This window comes from Erpetoichthys calabaricus, chromosome 4, assembly GCF_900747795.2.
Source record: "Erpetoichthys calabaricus chromosome 4, fErpCal1.3, whole genome shotgun sequence".
NCBI classification, from domain to species: domain Eukaryota; kingdom Metazoa; phylum Chordata; class Cladistia; order Polypteriformes; family Polypteridae; genus Erpetoichthys; species Erpetoichthys calabaricus.
The window spans coordinates 192879403-192894589 of NC_041397.2; the positions used below are offsets into that span (position 1 = coordinate 192879403).

Below are 15187 nucleotides of genomic sequence, written 5' to 3' on the forward strand. Positions count from 1 at the left end.
GATAATTAATTCATTGACACCACTGAGGTTTAAGGCATTCCTTGTTTTATGTTCCCCTTTCTCTTAACTGGCACATTTCTAATGACCTTCTTGATTTTTTTAGGCATAGAAAAATAAATGGTCCATTTGACCAATATTGTAATTATGAGGTCATTCATTCATTGCAAATGTTTGCATTTTACATACTAGCATACTTAATACTGAAACAAACATGAGTACAGAAAAATGGTTTTGCCACCAAAATATAACTTAAATTCCATTTGGGATGAATAGCTGGATATTGCCCAGAAGACCAGAATAGTTTGCAGAATAGAGCCATAACACCTTTGAAAGAAATGGTAACGTAACAACTGGTCAGATTTCTTACATTTATGAGCCAAATTACACCTGCTGCAGATGATAATTTTCTGCTAGAAATTACCCAAATTATTCTTGTTGCATCTATTTAATATGTCTAATTTTTCAGTAAAGTCTTGCAATTCAGAGTGTTATTTTAAAAGTTGTACGTGTGACTGATAATATATTATTGATAATAAAAAATCTGTTTAAAAAATCAGCCTTTCTTGCCATACCAATCACACATCCCCACAGTGAAAAGTACACTTTCACAACTGTTGAAAAACATGTGCAAAGGCTTAGACATTATTTTAGTTGCTTCACACTGACTGATCACTTTATTAGAAACCAGACTTTTACATTGATTTACTTGTGTAAAATATGTCTTTGAATTAAATAAATGACTAGTACTTTAAACATACATCTACAGCCTGTTTGTCAAAATGTTTTGAGATTTTAGTTTAACAATTTTATCATAAACTGTTTCAATGTGTTCAGTTATTATGTTTAAGGCAGTATTGCTCAATGACTATTTTACTTTTTGTTGAGACATTAAGAAAGCTGCCTCTCACCCCCTCCTTTAATCCCTTAAGGTATACATTAGCCAGCTGAAAAGGGCACAAACTGCTGTATTTGCTAGGTGGTAAATATTTGTCATCTTGGGTATATTGCCATCTTGTTGAACATTATCCAGGAAAACTCTAAATACATGGAGGAATAATTATGTTTTTTGATGTCAGTGATACGGACACATGTGCGAAAAGTGATAATTTTGACAGCAGTGATACATGTGTTGTCTGTTTGTATTTGCATTCTTAATATTAGTAGCAGGTTTATGAAAATAGGTGGATTAAAGCAACTTTCAGTGTCAAAGATTTTGCATTGTGGAATATTATTAATAATTGATGTTCCTGGTGTTCACAAAAAATGAGTGTCTTGTAACATATGGGTGTTTGCAGCTTACCATATGGCCAAAATTTTTGTGCAGTTTTTATATTTACAGTAGCTAGTGTAAATATTTTCAGTTATGTAGCATTGCATTATGTACCAATTGTTGCTGGTAGTGCCATCACCAGCACTGACACAAATTTGTAAACAGAAGTTCAGTTTATCAACAAATAGATTAGTACAATCTAGTAAAGAACTATTCATTAGAGATGTGAACATGCAAAATACGATCAAATTTGGAATAAAAATGTGCAACCTTGTATACCATTCATTGTGATTTAAATGTACGAGTACTCATATGCAAAATTATTTAACTTAAGGTTACACACTGTAATCTCACTATTTCCAAGTTATCTTGTTCAAGGCAGTACACCTCAATATACCTTAACTGTAGAGAATTAAAGTTCTGTGGATAAATGTATATTAATACAGAGTTTAAAATAAACAGAAATAATGTTCACATAGCAGTTACTGTAGCTTGTGCAAAGTGCTCAGCAGTGTTATCTTTCTTTCATGGGTGGTTTAGTTATTATGGCAAGTTGGAACTAATACACTACTTCAGATTTAGTTTCTATAAACAGACATGTTTTAATAAGAGGAGATGAAGGACTACAAAGAAAAGAGAAAAATATTTGGAACAGAATCAGAGTGAGTGATGACATGGAACTGAATGTTCAAAGAATCTGGAATGTCTCATAACCATGTAGATTTAATGTTCTCACTATTTCAAGAAGAGCATATTTCAGCCTTTTCTCTTTTTTATGGTGGCTCTCTCTTCTGCTTATATAATTTTTTAACATTTCCTATTGTTTTTGAAGTTTTCACAGCTGAAAACTTCATTACAGATATAAATAGCAATAGACTTGAAATAACCTCTCTTCTTTAATTGCCATATATGTGTTTTTATTTAATCTTGTGTTTTGAATAGGTGTGTTTCTTGTTGTTCTTTTAAATACCAAATTTATTTTAAATTGGCACACTAAAGTGGCCTTTGCTTTGAGCTGCAGTTTTGATTTATGCGTTTAGTAAAGTTTTTATCATAGAGATGCAACTTTTTAGAGTGGCCATTTTATGTAACTAAGTTCCATTGCTTCAAGGCTTTTGTTTCTTCTTTTAGTTTAGAAGCGCTTATACATAGTATAACCAGAGGTGGGTAAAGTAGCCAAAAATTGTACTCAAGTAAGAGTAGCGTTACTTCAAGATAATATTATTACTCAAGTAGAAGTAAAAAGTAGTCATCCAAAAAATTACTCAAGTAAGAGTAAAAAAGTATTTGGTGAAAAGACTACTCAAGTACTGAGTAATTGATCACAATAAATGATTTATTTTTTAGAAATGTTGTAATAAGACAGACAAAAATATAAAATAATGTGCAAATTCTGCTATTTCCAAATAATAAAATAAAAAATGAGTAAAGATACATAACATCTTAAGACGCACAAATAACACAAAGTTCCAAATCTCAGTTTTTCACAACAAAGCTTTTGAAGCCAATACCTACAGTAGGTAACATGTATGTTTGAACAGTGCAAACTACTTACAGTGATAACGATATACTGTACATTGACAGTATAATGCTGCATATTCACTTGCCCCCCAAATAGCACAGCTGATACAATACAATACAATACAGTTTATTTTTGTATAGCCCAAAATCACACAGGAAGTGCCGCAATGGGCTTTAACAGGCCCTGCCTCTTGACAGCCCCCCAGCCTTGACTCTCTAAGAAGACAAGGAAAAACTCCCAAAAAAACCTTGTAGGGAAAAAATGGAAGAAACCTTGGGAAAGGAAGTTCAAAGAGAGACCCCTTTCCAGGTAGGTTGGGCGTGCAGTGGGTGTCAGAAGAAGGGGGTCAATACAATACAATGCAGTACACAGAACAGAACAATTCCTCAATATAGTAAGAAATAAAAAATATAAATTTTAGAAGTACAGAGCAGAATTTAGAGTAGATGATATATCCCATGATAAGATTTGAATTTGTGTAGAGTCCTGGAGACCTCATCCTTCAAGCTGCCTCCTCCATTTGGCCATTCCACGGCTGAAACAGTGCTGGGCCAGCCAATCTGATGAAAGGACCCCTCTTTCCCACGATTCCTGCGATCCTCCATCTGGGATGACTTTTCCTTAGGCAGGCAAAACAACTTGGCAGGTGGGCCATGGCACCAAGTGCCACATTTGAGTACCGAGAAGAAAAACAGAATAAGTGAGGGTTAGTGTACAATTATAACTGTCATGTTACTTATGTTTAAGTGCTAATGACTAACAACAGAGATGCAGTCTGTACAGTTAATCAGCAGCTCTAGTCAGGATATGCTAAACTGAATTAGTGAGTCTTCAGCCGGGATTTAAAAGCTGAGACCGAAGGGGCATCTCTTATAGTAGCAGGCAGACCATTCCACAGTTTAGGGGCCCTGTAACTAAAAGCTCAACCTCCCACTGTTATTTTATTAATCCTTGGAATCATAAGCAGACCGGCATCTTGAGATCTTAATGTGCGCTCAGGTTTGTAAGTCATGATAAGTTCAGACAAGTAAGCCGGACCTCGACCATTTAATGCTTTATATGTTAAAAGAAGGATTTTGAAATCTGCCCTAAACTTAACCTGGAGCCAGTGTAAGGATTTAAGAACTGGAGTTATGTGTTCGTATTTTCTTGTTCTTGTAATAATTCTCGCAGCCGCATTTTGGATTAACTGGAGACTGTATAAAGAACAGTTTGAACATCCAGTGAACACCGCATTGCAGTAGTCAATCTGATAGAAAATAACATTACAACAAGGCAGGTTATGCACATACAAGAAGTCTCACTTTACCTTGATTGTATGTGTCTGTGCATGTTTGGTTAAAATGTGCTTGTTGTTCACTCAGTGAATTGATGGTTAAGCTTCAGCAGGAGTTGGCTCTCATTTTTCATGTACAAGTGGAACCTTGGTTGGCGAGTGTTTTGCAAGACGAGCTAAAATTTTTAATAAATTTTGACTTGATAAACGAGTGAGGTCTTGCAATACGAGTAGTCCATATACGCTTTGTCTGCCGAGCATCTCGTGATCACAACTAAGCTGATGGTTTTTCTCTTTCTCACTGTGGGATTGTGGGCAATCGTCTGTCGGCGTGCCTCACTCATATAGTCAACATCTGTATGAGCGTATACTGTTTACTACAGCATTGTGACCTGAGTGTGTACTATGACGTATAAGTCCCTGTCTTGAACCCCAAAACACGAAGCTAAGTCTCAATACATTAGCGACACAATCTTTATTCAGCTTGAAACAGGATCGGCGCGGTTATTTATTGTAGTGGGATCTGCCACTCTCCCATACACAGACACAGCAGTCAGGCAGGGTCATGCCCAGGTTAGTGGCCAAGTAATACAGTGTCCTGCGCATTTATAATGTTCCTTGTATCACCCATCAACGGCAGGTGCTTATAGCATGACCACGATCTTTTCAGATTCACTTTTACGGCGAACTGCTACAGTGCTGGGTGCCTGTGGTTGCTTCAGGACGCTCTTCCGCATGTCATCCCGTTGGGTGAAATCCCACAAGAGTTTAGAAACTCACTCACACCAGCCATGATTCTTTTCAAAGGTAAAGTGCAGATTAATTTGTTTTTTGTATTTTTACTTTATATTTTGTATTAATCATTTTATATGAATAGTTTTGGGTTGTGGAACGAATCATCAGTTTCCATTATTTCGTATGAAGAAATTCGCTTTGATATACGAGTGCTTTGGATTGCGAGCATGTTTCCAGAATGAATTATGCTCGCAAACCGAGGTTCCACTTGTATTCTTTCTTTCCCTGTCCGCTGTCAGTGAGGAGTGGTCATGAGACTGCATGGATATGTCTGATTTGTGAAACGGAGTCTTATGATTATTGTTGCTACGTCTGATTGGTGAAACGGAGTCTTGTGATTATTATTGCTACGTCTGATTGGCGAAACAGTCATGCAGTAGATCCACTGGCGGCTTCTCTGGCAAAAATATAGCGTATCTAATGGAAAAAAGTAACGATTCGAGTGTTGCCCAATGTAGCGGAATAAGAGTAGCGTTTCTTCTTCACAAATGTACTCAAGTAAAAGCAAAAAGTATGGTGCAGTAAAACTACTCTTAGAAGTACAATTTTTTTAAAAAGTTACTCAAGTAAATGTAACGGAGTAAATGTAACTCGTTACTACCCACCTCTGAGTATAACAATGCTCTGGACTGTTCTCATCATTCTATTATCCTAGTTTGCTAATCAGAATGTGCAATATTAAGGATTATTTGTGACTCTAAATTAGGTACTTGTGAATGAATGCAGCTCCTATGTTCTTTTCAGTGCTGGTTTCTGCATTTTGCTGAGTGCTGCTGTGATAAGCACCAGCTCCACACAACCCTTAACTGAACAGACTGACTAGACTGTAAGTTAATAAAAAACAGAAGACTGATTTATTAGTTTATTTCCCAGTAAATAAAAAGTAACTTCCTATAAAGTTCACTATTGGTCTTAATCTTAGGAATCAGATATTGGCAGTGTGCTTGTGGAATAAACTGCCACAGGTAATATTTGCTTTGTTTTTTGACCAAGGTGTCAGTTTTGCAGTTTTATACTTTTCTTTTGAAAATTACCTTATACACTGCACTAAAAACTTGGCTAACTGATACAAAAGGCATTTTTTAATGACAAAATAGGAGAGCAAATGTTACCTTTATTTTCCTCAAAAATATTCCTCACTGATATTCTACAGGTTGCACCAGTCAAAGCATACATAATGCAACATTCTCTTGTATGAAATGTAATTTTATACATGAAAATATATATTTCTAAATAGTGTTAGAGACATCACTTAGCATCAGTCGGCATTGTTAACTAAACTAGAAGTGGCAAGAAAAAGATGCAGTATTCAAAAGATGTCTTTAAATACAACATAAGAAACCATAAATAGCAGCAAAAACGCATTTTGACCTGACACCTAAAATAAACACATATTTTTTAGGTTGTTTCTTATGCTACCTACACTTACATTTCTGAATGGCATTTGTTTATTTCACCACTTCATTTCAACTATTGGTTTCACTTCTTCAGCATTAGGAAGCCTTCATCTCAACTAATTTTCCAAATCTGAACTCTATAATTCTTTTTTTTAACTTTTACAGTGTCACGCCTTCTGCTCACAGTTATTCTAGCACACCTAAACTAGCCATCTGGTGCTGTCCCATGATGCTATACATGTTATCAAAAACACACCTAAATGTAAATTGCTTATAGCACTGTTTGCATACTCCTGTTTTTTTGTTTGTTTTTTTTTTTTCCTTTTTTTTTCCTTCTTTTACCAGGTGGTTTAAGACTGGCAATATTATAGACACCCAGCACATACTGTATACAGGGCTTTGTTTTAGCCCATTTTTATCAAGGTGTTCTGGTTAACATTTTAGTACAGGAAGTATGCACAGTAATGAAAGAAAGCGATACCATTTTGTCAACTTGCAGGCACAAATTTATAAGAAAGGTACATCCAGGTAAGAAAAAAAGAAAATTCACATTTTTTTTGAGAATTAGTCTCCAACACTTTTAGACAAAATTGCAACCATTTATTATCATACCACTTAACTTCTTTGATTCCAATCATTCAGTCAACATTTACTTATAGAAAATTGCTAAAAAAAAATGTTGTCATTTTTGGATAATACCAGTTTAAAGTACAGCGTTGGTAGACACTGAGGAGATCTTGGGAGGGACCAAACATAGAGAACATTACACTGTGGAATGAAGAATCAACTGAAACTAAGCCCCAGAAGAATCCCTTTTACAACATTAGAGCAGTGAAGACAGAACATTTCAGAAAGTAGGATGAAGGTAGCCTTGATTTAAATGTTTTCTGGGACAATATTATGGAAAGAGAGTTTTGGAGAGGAATGTAACAGCTATAAAGTTAATGAATACTCAACTAAAGTTTTGAAGCAAGATTAAAGGATGATGAGACTGATATAGTGACAAAAATTATAATAATTTTTTCAGGTAATGATTGTTTCTGTGTAATGAGCAATCAAAGCCACCTCCTTTTCTTTCACTTTTTGCACAGTTTTGCAACTGTCCTAGTTTCTTTTTAGACAGTAATGGTTTATTATTAGAATGACCATGCCAATCATTAAAAATTTATATTAACAAATGCAGTAGTTCTGCTGCAATTTTCAAATTCAGCTCACTTTGTATTGATATATTTAAAGCGCAATATATTGAATAAGATTTAGAAATAGACCCGTTACTCATATTGCTGTGATTTTGTAGATCACAAAATTTAATGGATCACAAATTGGAATATTTAATTCTCTCAGAGGAAAGGCCTTTGAAAATATTATGAGTACTCAACAATGGGCTGCCTTTATTCATTTAGTTTTCTATTAAAGTTATTAATAAGTGCCAAGGGTTGTACTGCCATGGATTGCTGCATATATTTAAAGTGCTGGTGTTGTATTTTGTTTATGTTATTTAGTGTGTGTTGGGAAAATTCTTCTGGTTATTTTCATCTCTGATTAGTACAGGTGTGAATGGAGCTAGTGAAAGTGACTTGCATGTGATTTTTTTATACTGTATGTATGTAGCACCAATATCATTTTCTTTAGCAATAATTAATGACAAAAAATGTGTTAATGGCATCAACCCTGGACCTATTGTTTTGTGGGGGTCTGTTTAATGTCATGCAATACACAGACCTTCTTTGAGATTTGGGAGTAATGGGAGTGCTTTTGTTTTTATATAACCTCTAGGATTTTGTGTGGGGGGGTTGGGGGCATTGTGACTTAGCACAGTTATTGAGTCCTTCAAAACCCTTAATTCCCATGCATTTTTAGTGTTGGTATTTCTGTGTTATTGTATCTTTGGTTACATGTTTGATTACACTTTCCCAAACAATTTTTCTAAAAGTTAATGTAAGTTAATTTGGTTTTGGTTATCTGTATATTTTTACTTTAGAATTTGCCTGCCTCTTTCGTTTGCAACTTTTCATGAATCAGCTTCTAGCCTCTTGATATCCAGTTGTTAGTCCTATTAAAATAAATCCATCCATTAGTTATATCACAAGCCATTCTCATTCACTCGAGGACTGATTTTACCATCAAATGTGAGTTAATCATGAATACTGAAAAAGAGTCAAAGATCCATTTTAAGCAATCTGATAATGTAGATGCTTTGGATATCTATAGAGTAAGTCAGGGAATATAACAATAAGAAGAGATTGTTCAGTCAATTAAATTCATTTGTTAAATTATAAAAGAAGAAAAATCATATGCTGTTCTGTCAGCATTTTAAAAAAATGTGCAAATTATTGTAAGATTTGAAGATTCTTAGCCTTTTGTCTGACCAGATTAACTCTTATATCACCTTTAATAATTTACTAAACATACTATAGCAGATCTCGTCTCTAATTGACATAAAACTCTCCCTTACAGTTCTGAAATGTCCAGATGACTATAATTTGGGTGGAGTGGTAACTCAGAGGCTAAGGATGTGCACAGGTGTCAAGAAGGCCATTAACCCGCAATTGCTCCAGGGGCCCGCTGTACAATGGCTGAATCTACACTCTGACCCCAAGGGATATGCGAAAAATAACAAGAAATAGTAAGAAAATATATAATGCGAATAAATAAATTTAAAAAAAAGATTTCCAGTTTAAATCCTGTTACTGCCTGTGGTATAGTGGGTCCACAGCTCACGTCAAAGAGGCCACTTTTTAAATAAATAATCGCTGCACTCACGGCTTAGCGAGGGGGTGTGGTGTGTGTGTGGCCAAGCAGTTCCAGGGGGCATTTGTGATGCAGGCAATCCGCACTTAAGTGCACAGGTGAGGAGTCATCCGCATCTGTAATTGTTCCCGGGAGCTGCTAATTGCCACAGCTGATCCACATCCCCATGATAAATAGAAACGCGAGGTGGTTAGAAGGGGAAAAAAGAGGAAAGAAAACAGACGGTGGTTATGAGTGAGGAAGGCGGCAGGAAGCAGCGGGGAGAGGATAGCCTGTGCGAGAGAGTGAGTGAGTGAGTGAGCGAGCGCAGGCTCACAGGCAGCTGGACAGTGAGCCCTAGCAGGGTGTTTGGCCGACACCTAGGGCAGTCGATTGTGGTTGCTCCCGCTGAGTATTGTGAGGAGCGAGCAGGAGTGACCAGAAGTAGGTTGGCTCGCCGTGGAAAACAGCAGGAGTTGAGAGGCTTAGGAGCTGGATTCCCCAGCGTGAGTGTCCTAACCACTGGGGGAACCCAAGTCTTGGTCTGGAGAGAGCTGAACCGAAGCCAGGGATCAGGAAGCCTCCAGATCAGAAGGTAGAGAGAAGGTCAGCTGCAGGTAGGGTGGCTCCCCTGGTGCATAGCCTGGAAGGAAGAAGCAGAGGAGTCACCAGTCAAAGAAAGGCACACGGGCTTTGTTTTAAAGGACAGCTTCCAGCAGTTGTTTTAACCTCGTTTTTAAAGGATTTATTTATTGTTTTTTTTCTATTGAATTTTAACCTCCACCTTTCACTCCTTTTAATGGATTATGTATTTAATGACTTCTCTTAAAGCATTGCACTATTTATTTGGACACTTTGTTTTTGTTTGCTGTTTTAATAAAAGCACTTTACACTTTTGCACCATCCTCTTACTTTGTTGTGCCTCACTGCCTAGCTTATCGGTGACATTACTGACGGTATTGGTTTCAAGAGCTCCCAGAAGTAAGACGGGAGAGTGGAGCAAACCCGCATTGTCACACTGCCCGATGGGATTCTACTCCGGTTGGCCCTTGAGCGAGGCCGTAACCTGAAAATTGCTCCAGGGTGCTGTACAATGGCCGATCATGTAAAAAGACAATTTCCCTTGGGGATTAATAAAGAATATCACAAAGAAATTGTACAAGCAGTAAAAACCAAGTAAGCACATTTTTCTGGAAACTTTCAGGATTCATACCCCACTGTTGAACACCACCTGTAGATACTGCCACTGTTGCTATTGATTCTTATTTCAGGAATGGAATCTGTTCTTTATTTGTTCTGCCCTGAGATTAAAAATAATACATTTTCAGTGTTTAAACTGAGCACATGGCATGCTGTGTTTTTCAACTCAGATCAGACAATTTATTTTTTTAAATTAAATTTTTAGGGCTGCTCCTCTGTGTTCTGACTGTTTTGGCTGAACGTTAATATTAATCATGTTCTTTGCTGCACTGTGCCAATTATATAGGTACTGTAATTGAGTACAGCTTTTTTCTTTTTTTTTAATTTAACATTTGCCATATGTTTTATTTCAGAATAACAAAGTGCGCCGTTTTGCCTTTGAGCTCAAAATGCAAGATAAGAGCAGTTATCTTTTGGCAGCAGACAGTGAGGTTGAAATGGAGGAATGGATTACAACCTTGAACAAAATCCTTCAGAGCAACTTTGAAGCTGTCATGCAGGAGAAAAGAAATGGGGAGTCACATGATGGTGAGGCACACTTCTTTCTGACCTTAAAACAATCTGTAATTTTTTTCTTAATTAAATAAAAGATTTAGGATGCTATCTCAGGGTGCTTTACAAGTGCAAAACTAGAGTACAGTTGCTTAAATAAAAATATAACAATGAAAATAAGTGCACAGCCACATAGAGAATGATAGAGTGAAATTTGTGAGCATTAGTGTCCATTGCACTACTTACTGCTGTACACTTAGGGTTAATTTTTCCTAATGAGTAATAAATCCTGAAATGAATGCAGCAAACTAACACTCTTTTACCTTATCCTGCAGTCCTCTTCAGCCTTCCTTTACATGTTTACATAAGAATAGTTTCAAGAGTTTCAGTGAGTTTGAGTTAGTTAGTTATTTAAACTGTCAGCTTCAGTTTCAACAGAAGCCAGTTAACACTAGAATCCCTGAAGCCTACAAAAATAACACGTAATCCCAGACCACCTTAAATTCCTTTGCACCTCTCCATCAGCGTCTTTTGTTTAGTAAATGCGTCGATCAGCACAAGCAGCAACAAGACTGCTATCCCATCCACCCTACCGATGGAGCTCAAGCCTTGTTTATCTCAGTGTAAGGTACCTGGAGTTGTATAGAGTAAATAATATGTCATTATTTTGAACATATGCATGCTGACAAAGTATATGTGTAATGCCTCGAAAAGTGCTGCAGCAGCATTCACCTGCAGCTATAGACTCCTCAGTACGCTAGCTACTCTCCACGCTAGTGTTTAGACCTGGCAGTGCCATGCTGACACTTCATTATGTGAGCAATGGTACGAGAACGCAGTCAGGCTCACGTACTGAAGAGTCTATAGCTGCAGGTGGAAGCTGCCACCGCAATTTTCATGGCATTACACATATACTTTGTCAGCATGCCCGTGTCGATCAAACATAGGAAGCTGTGCAGTCTACTTGTGACTTTACGCTGTAGGAAGATAAGTAAATAAATCAAGGTAAACAGGTAAATAACATTCAATGTGGTTTTTATATAAGTAACATATACATTTTTTTATATGAAGACTATCACAAAACATAATCACAAACAGAACTTTGCACGATACCATGGCGAACTCGGCATGCATTGCTCATCCTCATCTGAGTTCACCTTTGTTATAGCATATCTTTATTTGAAAACATCAGTGTCAGATCTGGGGGAGCTTGAACGCGACTGAGAGATTAAAACTGAATAAAAAACAAATGATAACCTTTTAGTGCTGTACCCTAATCTGATTTCTTTTTATTCTGTTATATCTATACTAATAAAAGGCAAAGCCCTCACTCACTCACTCACTCACTCACTCACTCACTCACTAATTCTCCAACTTCCCGTGTAGGTGGAAGGCTGAAATTTGGCAGGCTCATTCCTTACAGCTTACTTACAAAAGGTGGCAGGTTTCATTTCGAAATTCTACGTGTAATGGTCATAACTGGAACCTCTTTTTTGTTCATATACTGTAATAGACTGCAGCTCGATGGCCGTGGGAGGCGGAGTTGCGTATCGCGTCATCACGCTTCCTACGTAATCATGTGAACTGACTGTGAACGCAGTACGTAGAAAACAAGGAAGAGCCCCAAAGAGCGCTGAAAAAAAATTCATTGCACAATTGAGAAGGCAGCGAAACAATAAGACGCGAGCGAGTGACGCATACAAGCATATTCATAAGTGCAGCTACTGCGGAAACAAAGCACAGTGTAAACCGTAAGTTTAAATTAAGTTTATAGAAACGCTCCCGCTGCCGTTTGCAATACCATATTCGCGACATACAAGTTTAATGAGAAGACACGAGGTATAAACGAGACTTTGGAGCACTTTGTAACGGAGTTAAAATTGCTGTAGCGAGAAACTTTTAAGTGCCGGGTCTTAGCTAACATTAAATAAAGCCGTGGACATCGCAACATCACACAAGAGAGCGGCTCATGTGAATTGACTGAATGCAGCACGAGTGATCACTTCGATGAATTAAACCTGTTCAAAAAACACATTACACAATTGATAATGTGGGAAAAGAATATGAAGCGACTGACGCATACAGACATTTTCAAGAGTGCAGGTACTTTGGAAACAAAGCACCGTGTAAACCTAAAGTTTAAATTAAGTTCATAGACCTACAAAAGATTGCCATTGATTTGAGGCAAGATTGCTTTTCTCCTGTACAACTATACGTTGCATTCTCAACAGTAAGCTTGCACGGCTTGGTCATATTACAACCGGAGTGCTGAACTGACAACGTGGTATACAAAGAGAACTATAACAATCGTAATAAACGAACAATAAATTAAATAAAAAGGCTGCTTCCTTGGCGTAGCAAGGAAAAAGGATGACCTTATATGGTGTTCGTTTATAAAACAGCGGAGAAGCTGTGTAAAGGCTGCTTCACAAAAAAACAGCAGAGCGCCTTATATGAGCAGGCAGTCAGCTAAAGAAGGGAATCAATAAATAACTATAATCTTAATAAACAAACAAAAAATAGCAGAGAATCCGCGGATTACATAAAGGAAATGGGTACCTGAACAGAAAAGTGAGTCTCAAATAGCTACACAATAACTATAACAATCGTAATAAACGAACAATAAAAGAATACAGAACCGCTAAGCAAGGAGAAAGGACGGCCTTATATGGCGTTCGTTTATAAAACAGCGGAGAGGCTGTGTAAAGGCAGCTTCAAAAAAAAACAGATCCTTAACAAATTGTTATTGGTATATTTTCCCTCAATTTAAAAAGGTTTTCTTTTCTTCTTAATAAAAATTTAAAAGCAGTACTTCGCTGCTGCGAAGCGAGGGGATTTGCCTAGAGATATATATATACTAGCAAAATACCCGCGCTTCGCAGCGGAGAAGTACTGTGTTAAACAGGTTATGAAAAGGTAAACATTTTAAAAATAACGTAACATGATTGTCAATGTAATTGTGTTGTCATTGTGTTGCTGTCATATACAGTGGTGTGAAAAACTATTTGCCCCCTTCCTGATTTCTTATTCTTTTGCATGTTTGTCACACAAAATGTTTCTGATCATCAAACACATTTAACCATTAGTCAAATATAACACAAGTAAACACAAAATGCAGTTTTTAAATGATGGTTTTTATTATTTAGGGAGAAAAAAAATCCAAACCTACATGGCCCTGTGTGAAAAAGTAATTGCCCCCTTGTTAAAAAATAACCTAACTGTGGTGTATCACACCTGAGTTCAATTTCCGTAGCCACCCCCAGGCCTGATTACTGCCACACCTGTTTCAATCAAGAAATCACTTAAATAGGAGCTGCCTGACACAGAGAAGTAGACCAAAAGCACCTCAAAAGCTAGACATCATGCCAAGATCCAAAGAAATTCAGGAACAAATGAGAACAGAAGTAATTGAGATCTATCAGTCTGGTAAAGGTTATAAAGCCATTTCTAAAGCTTTGGGACTCCAGCGAACCACAGTGAGAGCCATTATCCACAAATGGCAAAAACATGGAACAGTGGTGAACCTTCCCAGGAGTGGCCGGCCGACCAAAATTACCCCAAGAGCGCAGAGACGACTCATCCGAGAGGTCACAAAAGACCCCAGGACAACGTCTAAAGAACTGCAGGCCTCACTTGCCTCAATTAAGGTCAGTGTTCACGACTCCACCATAAGAAAGAGACTGGGCAAAAATGGCCTGCATGGCAGATTTCCAAGACGCAAACCACTGTTAAGCAAAAAGAACATTAGGGCTCGTCTCAATTTTGCTAAGAAACATCTCAATGATTTCCAAGACTTTTGGGAAAATACCTTGTGGACTGATGAGTCAAAAGTTGAACTTTTTGGAAGGCAAATGTCCCGTTACATCTGGCGTAAAAGGAACACAGCATTTCAGAAAAAGAACATCATACCAACAGTAAAATATGGTGGTGGTAGTGTGATGGTCTGGGGTTGTTTTGCTGCTTCAGGACCTGGAAGGCTTGCTGTGATAGATGGAACCATGAATTCTACTGTCTACCAAAAAAATCCTGAAGGAGAATGTCCGGCCATCTGTTCGTCAACTCAAGCTGAAGCGATCTTGGGTGCTGCAACAGGACAATGACCCCAAACACACCAGCAAATCCACCTCTGAATGGCTGAAGAAAAACAAAATGAAGACTTTGGAGTGGCCTAGTCAAAGTCCTGACCTGAATCCAATTGAGATGCTATGGCATGACCTTAAAAAGGCGGTTCATGCTAGAAAACCCTCAAATAAATCTGAATTACAACAATTTTGCAAAGATGAGTGGGCCAAAATTCCTCCAGAGTGCTGTAAAAGACTCATTGCAAGTTATCACAAACGCTTGATTGCAGTTATTGCTGCTAAGGGTGGCCCAACCAGTTATTAGGTTCAGGGGGCAATTACTTTTTCACACAGGGCCATGTAGGTTTGGATTTTTTTTTCTCCCTAAATAATAAAAACCACCATTTACAAACTGCATTTTGTGTTTACTTGTGTTATATTTGA

General features: G+C 37.4%; 1 protein-coding gene across 11 annotated transcripts in view; it reads left to right on the forward strand.

The window, feature by feature from the left end:
• Window positions 1-15187, forward strand: part of dock9b (dedicator of cytokinesis 9b) — a 441285-nt gene that overhangs the window by 263807 nt on the left and 162291 nt on the right. For all 11 annotated transcript variants that reach the window (XM_051926266.1, XM_051926269.1, XM_051926275.1 and 8 more), the window contains exon 8: window positions 10544-10718. In XM_051926266.1, the coding sequence (XP_051782226.1) occupies window positions 10544-10718 (175 nt within the window). The remainder of the gene's footprint in view (window positions 1-10543; window positions 10719-15187) is intronic.